The sequence below is a fragment of the Mycteria americana genome, chromosome 2 (assembly GCF_035582795.1).
Source record: "Mycteria americana isolate JAX WOST 10 ecotype Jacksonville Zoo and Gardens chromosome 2, USCA_MyAme_1.0, whole genome shotgun sequence".
Classification (NCBI taxonomy): domain Eukaryota; kingdom Metazoa; phylum Chordata; class Aves; order Ciconiiformes; family Ciconiidae; genus Mycteria; species Mycteria americana.
Genome location: NC_134366.1, coordinates 18,897,671 through 18,910,349, shown reverse-complemented (window position 1 = coordinate 18,910,349; position 12,679 = coordinate 18,897,671). Strand labels below are relative to the sequence as shown.

At 40.2% G+C, this 12,679-nt stretch overlaps 1 protein-coding gene across 10 annotated transcripts in view; it reads right to left on the bottom strand.

Annotated features, from left to right (window-relative positions):
* Positions 1–12,679, bottom strand: part of ABI1 (abl interactor 1) — an 81,658-nt gene that overhangs the window by 54,137 nt on the left and 14,842 nt on the right. For all 10 annotated transcript variants that reach the window (XM_075492623.1, XM_075492614.1, XM_075492617.1 and 7 more), the window contains exon 2: positions 3,220–3,387. In XM_075492623.1, coding sequence (XP_075348738.1) covers positions 3,220–3,387 — 168 coding nt within the window. The remainder of the gene's footprint in view (positions 1–3,219; positions 3,388–12,679) is intronic.

Below are 12,679 nucleotides of genomic sequence, written 5' to 3'. Positions count from 1 at the left end.
GACCTGCCTTTCATAAACCCATGCTGACTGGGCCTGATTGCCTGGTTGTCCTGTACAAGCTGTGAGATGGCACTCAAGATGATCTGCTCCATAACCTTCCCTGGCACTGAGGTCAGACTGACAGGCCTGTAGTTCCTTGGATCCTCCTTCCTGCCATTCTTGTAGATGGGCATCGCATTTGCTGACCTTAATGCCTTTAGTGAAGCCTTGACACTCACATTGGTCCAAAGTATAGACTTGCTATCTTTTTTGCCCAAATCTTGCTTAACAGGATGAGCAGGATCTCTTATACCGGAGGGGTTTGCAAACGTCTCCAGAACAGTGATTAAGTCTCTGCTCTGCCATATCAGAGCAGCTTGGAAAGGTCAAGTCAGCTTGGCAAAGCTCAAAGTCAATATCAAGGATTTAAGCCAAAGAGCTGAGCTGTATGTGCACAGCTCTATATATTGGGTGTAGTAAATAATTATGTGGCAGGTCACTCCAGACCCACACATTACAGCTGAAAGACAACTATGACTGCAGAAAATATAGATGCAGCTGGGCAGGCTTTTGCTCTGGCTGCTATGTGAAAGCCATTCCTGGAGCTGTTCACTGCCTCTGTGTGCTCAGAGCAGCGCTCCCTCACCACAGTGTGATTAGTCATGTGAAGCCTCTCTGTTTGCTTTCAACGAGAAACCAAAGTTGAATTAATTTTTTCCTATAAAAGCAAGCAAACATTCCATTTGTAAAATTAAGTTCCAGTAACAAGAATATAACATACCACTCCATCACATAACTTTTCATGAGTGCTTTTTCCAGTGAAGAAGGTACGTAGCTAGGAAAAATATTGAGTGGCTACTAATAGAGTTTAGCTATCCAGCCATTTAGCCTAGAGTCATTCTGGAAAACATGCACAGAGAACTGAAACACAGTAGGGGAACAGAAACTGCCTGCAGGTCAGAAGAGCAGCAGGATTTTCTTCCACAGAAAGAAGAAAGGTATTTTACCCAGAAAAAATATCAAATTGTACCTTATTTCACAGATATCTGCTCTATGTTGCAAAACCCAGAATTGAGTAATTGACTGGCAATGCCTCGGATCTGTGTTTCTAGGCAATACTCCTTTCATGGAGAAGAATTCCATTTTGAGAATATGTTCATCCCCGTGCTTTAGTGGCATGAAAATATTCACAACTGATACAAGCGCAGGGAAGGACACTCTGGAGACATCGGAAAATTTAGAAACAGTCTATCAAAGCAACTGCACAGCAGATTTAAGATATGCAGTGGAAGCATTTGAGCAGAAACATTTCAAAGCAAATAGCTGAGCTGGTATGTGTGCATTATCTGTATCCAGTTTAATTCTACAAAATTAGTCTGCAGAGGTTCATTTATAAGCAAGGATTAGTTTCAGGAGAGACCAACCAGGACACAAACTACAAGCAAGTGACCTTGCTAAACACTCCTCAAAAGCTCTACAAAGCACTGATTGTTCACAGTCTTTAGCAAACAGTTCATGTACCAGGTGACTCAAATAGTTTTCAGCATAGTGCCTTCAATTCAAGCAGCAAACAGTACAGAGGGTTAACACCTTTTGTGCTAGTATCAAACATTTTGGCTTTTTCCATGGTTAGTCCTATCAGTGGGCCAATGAGAATTTAACAATTGCTTCACACACACTGCAGCTCTGAAACACGTAAGAAAAGATGTGCTCAGTATAAAAGGGCATCCAATGCTTAGGAAAGCCTGTAGGTTCAGTCCTTTATCCAGTCATTCCTTCAGAGGTAGTCATAATCCTAGCATCAAGAAATCTCTGAATACTTGACAGAACAAGAAACTTATCTACAGCAATTGTACTTCCTCCTACTTTCTTGTTTCAGTGGCAGGTACTTTTTAAATATTTGATACAGATTTTAACACTGTGTAGTTCTTAGCCCATACTAACTTGACGAGCCTTTTTGAAAGGTTTGTTACTAGGAGGGCCTTTCCACATGCACTGGAATCTTCTCCCTGCTGACATGCTTTCAGTGAACCACTGTGCTGCCATTTAACAAAGATTTTTAGAAACCACAATCACTCTAAAAGAACAGTAAAGAGAGGTTAGCAGGGCCTATGGGGAGACAGACAGCAGAGGCCATGAGAAGCATTTTCTTTCAAGTATTTGGTCTAAGGTGTACCGCTAACAGGGTACTGGTTGACCAACAAAGGTTTTAAATTCACCAGCTGCACTGAAGAGTATTTTAGGTTGAATCCTCTGAGGTTTGTCTATGAAGTGTCTCAGATTGGCATAGGACATAAAGCCCAGCAAAGATCCAACTGAATTTCAGTAAGAGCATATGTCAGAGTTGACAGTGGGCTCTCAATAACTCACTCAAGCCCACTTCAGAACAGCAATATAAGGGTGAAATAACTGAGTGGATCCTGTCCCTCCCTCCCTCCCTCTGCACTAGTATAGCACACACCTGATTATGCAATAAGCCACTTCCAGGTTAAACACAGCAGACTTATTTTTTGGCTGAGTTACCATACAATCAGACCAGTGCCAGATCAGGTACAAGGCAGGCAGCAGCAGCAACTCGCCCCCCTCAGCAGCAGCCAGCTAGAGTGAAGCTTCAGCCAAGGGAACACAGGCTGCCACTGACAGGGACAGGCCTGTTCTTTCTTGTCACCTATTCCCATGTCCTCCCTGCATCAACTCTAACAATACTGCAGTCACAGTACAAGTCAGGTCAGCTCACTCATCCACCTGCCTTGGCTTGGAAAGAGTTTGGCTTGAGCAGGTAGTGGCAGCATGTGAACCCCTCTCCCTCTTCACACAGCTCATGAAATTACATCCTGCAAGGGTATGAAAACAAGTGAGATTACTGCATATGTTGCAACGTTAAATAAAATATACCACTGCTCATACGGTACTTCTTTCTCAATTTCCTTCAGAAACAGAATTCTTCTCTCTACCCCTCCCTCAGCTGCAGCTTCAGATCTTGGCATCTTAATAATTAACTCCTGCTTTAAACCAAATATAATCCCAGTGCTTCTTCATAAAGGAACTGTTTTATTTCAGTCATGACCTCCCTCACAAAGTGGCTTTCATAAATATTAAAAGAAAAAAGCCTTACCGTTGTCTATAATGTTACTCACAGAATTCAAAGAAGTCAACATAAACTATCCAGTTCAATAATACAAGAGACAAGATAATGCCTCTTCCAATGTTGTCAGTCCTCTATTAAAAAAAAAAGATTACCTGGGAGATATGGTTGATGGACGACTCCATCCTCCGTAGCTGGGATGCTTGGATGTCCAGCAGTTGTAATACATTGTTGGCCAGTGCATTGATCTGATAAGCAACACTGGCTAGAGATTGAGTTGTGTAGGCTTTGGTCTCTTCTAATGCTTTCCTTTTATCTGGAGCCTGTAAAGCAGAAGAACAAGACATTTGCTTAAGGCCAGGAAAAGGGTGGGGGGTGTGGAAAAAGGACAGGAACAAAAAATACAACCTATATCTAGAAGAATCTGTAATCAGGAAGATCTGACTGTGCAGTCAAAGTACTTGATCTGCATCTACATTTTAAAAATTCTCAATAATAAGGAGAAGAGAAAGAATTTGAAAGATATTTAATGATAATAAAATTACATGCCAAGAAACAATTCATTCAGTAGAAAAAAACAACACTATCGTGATTTGTCGGAGTTGAGTTGCTAAAGCCTGTCCAAACCTTCATTTCCCGAAAAGCATCCAATTCCCCAGGAACACTGAAATGTAGCTTTTGCCATCTCTCATGAGGTCACGCAGCCCAGGCCAACTAAAGACAGAAAAATATTTTCCCACAGCTGGGTGTCCCCTACTGCACATGCCACCTACAAAGCCAACTCTCCAGCTATGCTGGCTACCACTCCCACAGTCCAGGAGAAGGGCGGGTGGAGCATCAGGATGGCATGCACAGAGGGCTCCTGCACGCAGGCGTGTTTGTGAAATTATCCCTCCTCACAGAAAAGCTTAATAAACTTTCCTTGACAGCTGAGGAAGTTCATCATTGACTGAGAAGACACACATATTTTGAGGTGTCAGAAAGGAGTACAGCTTCCCCACAAAGGGCAAAAATATAAGGGAAGGATCACTTTCCCACTGAAATCACACCTCGTTCAAATAGTCCTCAACCTGTTTTGAGGCATTGCTCCCTAGTCAGAGGGCAGGTTACTGTCCAAGATCAGCAACTGCTTACATGACTTTAGTCGCACAGCCCAAGGCCCTTCTCACTGGCAGGATGGGAGGTACCAACACCACCTCCACCTGGAAAATACACATGCACCTCACTCTGAAGGTGCTCCCTGTATCACAGCTTGGGAGCTGGCAGTGGAGGCCATGTACTTCATCTGTTACCCAACTTGCAGACTGCAGCTGTCCAGAATTCTCTTTTCTTCCCTTTACAGGAAAGGTGCACTGCATAAGGAAGGATTTGCAGTACACGATGACTCAGTGCTAGCATGGTTTCTTCCTCATTTTATTGATTTGTGGAATAGTCAGTCTCAACAACCAAAAGGAAAGGTTCACAGTAACAGACAGAAGTCTAGTTGGAAGGGACTGTTTTTATTGTTGATTTATTTGAAGAACACTCAACACACATTGTATGCAACAGTTACAATATTAAGCACAAACTCAGGAAACAAAGAAATTCCGTTTGCATTCAACTGAGCCTTGTGTTTTCCAGTTTCCATGCACTCATGCATTCTTAAATCCTGTCTCTTATTTCTTCACCTCAATATTTTAGTTTAACATTCACAAGTGTTAAATCTGCCTGAGTTAAAGTATGAAAGGACATAACAGCTAATAAAGAATCCTTCTTGTCTCTCTTGCTTTAAAAAGAAAACCAGAAGGCAAGCCATTCATATACATTATAAAGTTGCAGCATGACCCAAATACTGCAACACAAGCTATGCTAGGCTACCTTTTAATTAAAGATTTTTTAAACAAGGGTGAATTCCCCCCCAGTCCAGGAAATTTGTTCATATTCATGATTAACATTCCTAGCACTGTTTTGACACTTATTAGAATACTTGGTTAATGCCATCCTTCAAACTGATTCACATACAGATGCCTTCTACAACGTGAAGCAGCAAGAACAGTTTAATGCAATCTGTTGCCAAAAGGTAAAACAGCTGTTTCATGTACTAAGGCCACACTATGCAAAACTCCATTTTTTTAGTATTTCCAAATGCAAACAAAGCTACCTTTCACCTAAAAAGAACACTGACATGTCTAGCTGTCAGAAAACATTAGCAAGAGTTATTTTGCTTCTTTAGAAAACCAACTTTGGTGGTGAAGGATCTGTAAAACAACTACAAAAGGTTCAAGAAGCAAGTTTCCCAAAGCACCCTGGCTTTCCAAAGAGGTACTTTAAACTTCAAACCATCACTAGCAGTGACTTTAAAAATACTCTCCTACTGAGCTGGAGCCTAAAGAAAACAACTGATGATTTATACCTGAATTTCTACCACTCTGGACAATGGTGAAAATGCAGGTAACAGTTTCAGTGATATCTGAAATAAGAGGTTTACTGAACTAGACACAGCCAATAAGGCAGCAGTCAACACGATTCTAACTTTATATAAACTCAGGTGTAAATTTGTAGCCTTTCCTCAAGCAGTTTTCTTATTACCAACTTTGAACTAAATAATGTTAGGCTGAACACTAACAGGTTACAAAGCCACAGCACTCAATTACTGAGTGCTGTCAAATGAGAAAACTTCAGTGTACGAAAAGTTTTTCTTCTCTAATGATTTGTTGATCAAATGCCTTGCCCTCATTTGCCTAAATACCTAACATTTTAGTTATTTGCTCAAGTGACTAGTTTGGCAGCAGGATTAGATGAACATAGTTGTGATGTGGAACGTATTTCATGTCCTAGCAGAATTAGGTTAGAAACATTTTCAAGCTTTGCAGACAATTCAGGCAATTTCAGTTTGCAGTTTAACAGTTTAGATTAGAACTAACGACATATAGTCTTTTGCATTTTTTAATTAGAACTGCTGGCATCCACAAGATATAAGCTAAAAGTTTCACAGCCAGCAAAAGGAAGAGAGGAGAGGGAGAAGCCAAGAGCTATGTGGCAGCAACAGGAGGGAGAGCCAGGATTTCCAATGTTCTTCAACTGTTATTTTCATCTCCCTCTTTAAGAAAAAATTAAAAGCAGTATAGAAGATAATGCACATGTTTACATGCCTTCAGATACTTTAGTATAATACATGAGCACCAGTTAACTATTCAAATTTAAAGACAACACAATACAAAGGCTGTCAACTGACTTGTTTTCCTAATAGTTCAGAATTACTTCATGATCTTTTGAAGCTTAAAAGCTTCAAAGGTATTGTTGTTTCTCCAATAGTCCTTGATATAAATGGAAGTTTGAGTGTCCTTTAGTAGCAAAGTTAATATTCTTTAAATCCAGAACATCACAGCTTTTGAAGCTTCCCTTTTAAAGTAAGCTTCCACCTGTATCCCCCATTCACCCTTAACAGTCATGTTACTATGGCAAAATTGCAGTTTGAAATTGCTTTCACATAACTAGGTTTAATACTAAAAAAAGAAAACCTCTCCTATAATCCAAGTGGATACATAGACAGTTAAACTTGCATGGCATTCTACACTGCATATCATGTATTTTTGTCAAATGCAAACTTGTATCACAAAGCTTCCTTAAAAAGTTTACATAATTACTATAGTCAAGTCAAAACTGATTCTGCACCCAAGCAATTGCCACAGTAAGAAGAGAGTAGGAGCTTATTTATTGATTCTCCAGTTCAGTGACACGTCAAGGTCAAATGATGAGGAACCTGTCCATCACTCAGCAGCCGATCTTTACAAGTCACATAGTCGTTCAATTTTTTCTTCCCCTCTCCAAACTGCCACCCACATTGGCACATCCCCACAACAGTGTCTGCGCAGCATTCAAACCATCTCCCCTCCCAGCTTTCTCTCTCTCAGCTAATTTCCACCATCTTCTAGTTCATACAGCATGTAACTACATGTACTAGCTTCCTCCAGAAATCACATCGGCTCACGTTGCAAAGCATCTTCGGAAGCCAAACTTTCTGTTGCAAGCACATCAGTCCATACCCTCATTACCTGTTCTCCAACCTGTTTTCTCTTTCTACTTCAGTTCCATTCACTGTGCTTGAAACTCCCTGTAAGATAAGTGCCCCACCAGAACTGGCTCCATTTGACAAAGGTCAGAAATCAGCTCATCAGAAGATCACACCAAGACTGGCTGCCCTAGGAGAAACAAATTAATTTGCCTCCTCAGTATGTGGCATGTGTTGCTCCACATTTTTCATCTTCAGCTGCTGGAATATGTGCAAACTCAAGCACAGAAAAATCCATCCAGGACAAAATACTAACAGAGCACTGTCCTAAGGCAGCCCAATAATCGCCAAGCTAAACAGAGCTGTTAATTACTCAGTGCCCAATACCTGTTCAGATGCTTGGCATTCTGTTCAAGGGCTTGATTACTCCCAGCAATCAAGCTATAGGAACAGCTTTCCACTCAGTTTTATATGCCTTTGCTGTTATTGCTCATGCACATTTAATGAATTCAACAGTGCAGTACATTTGTGTTTGCTTCACATGTAAACACAGGTAATTGTTTAGTTTTACATCTTGATTGTCTCTTTTAAAAAGACTTCCACCTTTCATTAATTGATTAAAGAGAAAATTAGGATTACTACAATCAGTTGCCACACGGATTTAGCAATCTCTATCATGTATCAGCAGTCACAGAATGCAACCATGCCAAAGTCATCAATACAACCACTTCTATTCTCTTGTGGTCATGTTGTCATTTATCTATCTTTGAAATTTACAGAATGTGTACTTCCCGATAAGACAGGTACAGTTGAGGTTTCAAAGTTCTGGTTCCTTCACTAAGGTCTTGTCAGTTTAGCTCAGAGAACTGGTCCCAACAAACTCAGGAATGAAATTTTACTAAAAAACCAAAACAACTAAAAACACCAAACAAAAACACCCAGCCAAAACTTTTAGCTTAAGTAAGCTACAACCTACAGCACTTCATTTTTCAAGTCAATTGGAAATACTTTTATAGAATGGTGAAGATGTACATCCAGGCAGTGGCTTGGAGACTCCTAGATATCTAGTACTTAACCTCCCTGAACTAGCTGGGGATGCTCCAAGGCAGAAGGAACGTATTTCTGAAAAGTGGCTTCCCCACTCGGAAAAGAGGAGCACTCAAACCTCCCTAATGCAAGAGCTTGTAAGATTATGTGGAACTTCTGGATGCGTCTATGAGTTTGAAGTTGCTTCACTGATCTGGTAAGGCTTTTAATAATTCAAAGCTGGTCTTAAGGGTTTATTTATTACTTCTGACTGCTAATGGCAAAAGGCTTGGGTGCTTCTAAACTATTCACAATGTATGTTCAGCTTAGACCAAGTATTCCACATCCAAGCTGCAGTAATGCATTTCAAAGGTTTAAATATGCCATACACGCTAGATAACATTTACCTACTGAGCCGAAAGTCTAATTTACATTGAATATCAAGAACCATAAATCCAGAGATCACTGTAAATAACTGAGAAGCTACGTACTGAAGTAAGTTAGACTGCTTTGTAAACACACTGCACCATGGTAGACTTTTTGACTGTTACTGGTAGTTATTACATCAGAATATCAGTTATAAATGAGAGAAGGAAGTCAAACTGGCAAGTCACAGCAGCAAGTGCCACAAGTTTCTATATTCTGAAGAACTTTCAGGAGCCAACTACCTACCTGGAAGCCATCCAAGAAGATCTAAACAGACTGTGGTTATTACTAGCAGGTGCTCAGCAGGGAGCATTCAGGGTTTCTCTCATCACAAATACAGCCTTAAGAGATATATATGATTCCAGAGTGGCAGGGGAAACTAAGGCTTCATAATTTACAAATAGGGGTTGCTCACACTATGTATGCCATCCACGTAAGGACGGAGTATGAATCAGATGTGTCAACTGTCTCCTGGAACAGGCTTACTGTGCTTACGCCATACAGCAATCTCATTGAAGAAATTATCTCTGCAATGCATTAAACTAGCATTGACTTCAAGGGGATGATGCACTGAGTATTTCCCCAATATCCACAGAGCTATACTAGGCCTGGTATTTACCTGCCTACAAGTTACAAACTGTTCCTCACTGATCAGCACCTCAGTTCCCCCACCGGAAAGTGAAGTAAGCCACGAGGAGAGTTAGTTCAGAAGTTTAAGCTCAACCTTTGCCCAACATACCAGCACAAGAGACATCCTCCCATAGCACCACAGATAAGACTTCAGAGCATCACCAGTACACTTTATCTACTGTCTTTCTTCAACATAATCAGTCCCAGATGAGCCACCATCAGTATTCTTGTTACTGGAACCACCTGCTTTGCCATTCATGTTACTACCATCAGTAAAAACAACTGTGGGGAAATTTAAAAAGAAAGCATTTACATGGGGACAAGAAACAGGAAGGGACTTAGTACAAGCACAGCCTGATAAAACAGGGCAAACCCAGCTTCCATTCAAAGGGGAACTAAAGCCAAAAACCCACACTTCCAGAGCACAGGCAAATCTCAACTAAAATTCTGCATCACAAAGATCAGTACTACAGTATGTGCAGTAGAAAAATGTTCAAGTGTTTTACTGAAGTGATTTACCATAACTTGTCATTTTGTTGTACTTTTCTACCATTCCTGAATTTGTGTGGGAGGTTGAAAGCTCAAGATTTTAATTACCCAATAGCTCACAAGCTATTTATAGCAACATATTGCAGTCACTGAACATGTCCACCTCCTGTCCAAGGCCTTCTCTCCAGGGGACTGGCAGTCAATCCTTCACTGACAGTGAAAAGAAGAAATAGAACAGACTATGCAACACACCTCTCTCTACACATAGTGAGAAGTGGTGTCAAATAGAAGTATCAAAGCTCTCAACCACTTAAATAGCTGGTTGTTCCAGGAGTATGAAGGAATTTAAAGACAGGGGAGGCACAGAAGGGTCCCTAACCATTCAGAACAGTTCTAAAACCAAAGATCCCTCTCACTACAGTAACCCCAAAATTAAAACCAGGATGATGAAATTCTTTCAAGTCCATTCAGTAAACAGTAATTCTTCCCATGTACTGAGGCAGAAATTCTCAATAAACACAGCCAGGCCTAGCATCTACAATTCAACTCAATTGAACTTCCTTCCAGCATCCACAACAAAAAGGCCTGTTGGTATGAAATAATACCATGTCTGTTGAGTTTCTCCAAGATAAGATGCAGTAACTTAACTATACCATATGCAGAGGAACTGGCAGAACTTGAAATCTCTTCTCTCCAGGTAAAGACCTTGCATAATAAAGCTGGCATTCATTCAACACACCAGATGATACGGTGATCACCATCACAGCAACAACCACGCCACAGCCCACAAGCAAGATTTCAGTCTGTTTCTTTTTAGAAACACTATCCTGACAAAAATTATTGACTAGTCAGCTATTCCATCTCAAGGATCAAGACACATACCAAATTATTGTAGTTTAACAAACACGTAGGACAGTGTAACAAGCACTGCTTATAATTGATTCCTTATAATTGATTCCAGCACTGCTTATAATTGATTCCAGCGTAACAAGCACTGCCAGGGGAGGTTTAGACTGGATATTAGGAAATTTTTCTTCACCGAGAGGGTTGTCAAGCATTGGAACAGACTGCCCAGGGAAGTGGTTGAGTCGCCATCCCTGGAGGTATTTAAAGGACGTTTGGATGAGGTGCTTAGAGACATGGTGTAGTGGTGGTTTTGGCAGTGTTAGGTTTATGGTTGGACTCGATGATCTTAAAGGTCTTTTCCAACCTATATGATTCTGTGATTCTGTGATTCACAAGCTCTGTTTCAGACAGACCCTTCCCCCAAATCCTGTACATGCTAGACAATCAGCTAGAAGCAAATCCTTCATTTCCATCAATAATATTCCCCTGACCAGTCCTGAATAGCCTTGATAGCAAATTAGCATTTCTATGGGCCGAGACCAATTTAGCCAATCTGCCTGTGTCCTCACAGATTTTCTTTTACTTGAAAGTTGCTTTCATTCTGTTGATTAACTGTAAAAAGAAGAGTCTCAATTTTTCTAATCATTATCTCTTTTGGGGAAGGTAGAGGGAGAAAGTTTTCTTCATTAAGAGAAGTTCATTCCAAAGGAGAGTTTAAGGGACATGCCTATATTACATGTACACACACACACACCCCACAGTGGTAAAAGTGTATGAGTCTTGATAACAAAACATGCAAGATGAATATGTATATTGATGTTTCTAAAAAAAAAAAAAAAAAAGGCAAGCATTTAACTTTCTCAGATACATGGATACAGGTTATCATCAGATCCCAGCCCATTCTGACCTATGAGTACATGGCAGAGAACCACGTCTTTGAAATTAAGCTTCCAATACCTTACCCTCATGTGTTTTTTACTTAAACTAAGACAAGTCCACAAGATGTAGCATTCACAACACTCTGATGCACACTTTAATGAGTCCGTAAAGGAGGGCAGAAGTACCCTACAAAAACACTTTTTTTCCTAAACAGTAAATAACTTAAAAAACCCCAAACTTAGGAATTCCATTTTAATCCAGACTGCGAACATCATAGCAAGAAACAAATCTATCCAATAGGAGAGCGATTTACAAAGCAATGCCGACTCTGACAGATGGAGCCTGGGAAGATATGTGCCAGCTGCTCTGTTAGTTGCATTTTCTGCCCAATGCAGCAGTGTTCATATTGGCTCTACATTAAACCACTCCCCTTATTAAAAAACAAAAAATATGTATATAAATATTGTTGAAAGCACAATTTTCAGTTCTCCTGACAAATCCAATAGAGGAGATGTCATAGCAAACATATATGTTGGCACAACACATTGTTAATGTCAGTTGTTATAGTTTGTGTATACAACCAAAAATGAAAGAAGTAGACATGCTCATGTGTCATTTTCACACAACCCTTGTACACTGAATTAGCAAGACTTCAAGACTGCATATGCAGCAAGCTTAAGAAATTTGGTCTGAGTCTTATTTTCTGTGTTTAACATGATTTAGACAACACAAGCTCCAGGACAGAAACCACATCTTCCACTCCTGTAAAGCACTACACAGTATTAGCATGTACAGTTGCTTCAAAATTATGCTTTTAACTTCCTGGCAGTGCCTATGATTTGTCTTATGACATCAAACACAAATTTCTTCAGAGCCGATACAAAGCAGGCTCTGACATCAGAGACATCAGTCAGAGCTCCAAATACAGACTAATGCCATCCTTGGACTGTCAGCCAGGAAAAGAAACCCTTGGCACTTCCATAGGAGTCTTCCTTCTTCAACACTAAGAAAGCTACCCAAGGCTTTGGAGAGTATGATTATTTCAGCATGCTAGACAGCAGATAATAGGGAATTAGAGAACTTACGTTCCATTTGTTTCCTTATATACTGTCTCTCAAATATTGATCTTTTGTTTTCTGTTTGTAATGGGGCTTGAAATTAAAATGGCTTTCTGTTTACTTTAAGTGCCAGCACCCACCCACAAATTTTAGCTCATCTAGCAAAGACATGCTCACTGATAAGCAAGAGACTTATTTTTCACTTTTTTTTTTGTGGGAATAGGAAGGAGACACTTCAGCATTTATTAGTTACCTTAATATCCTCTTTGT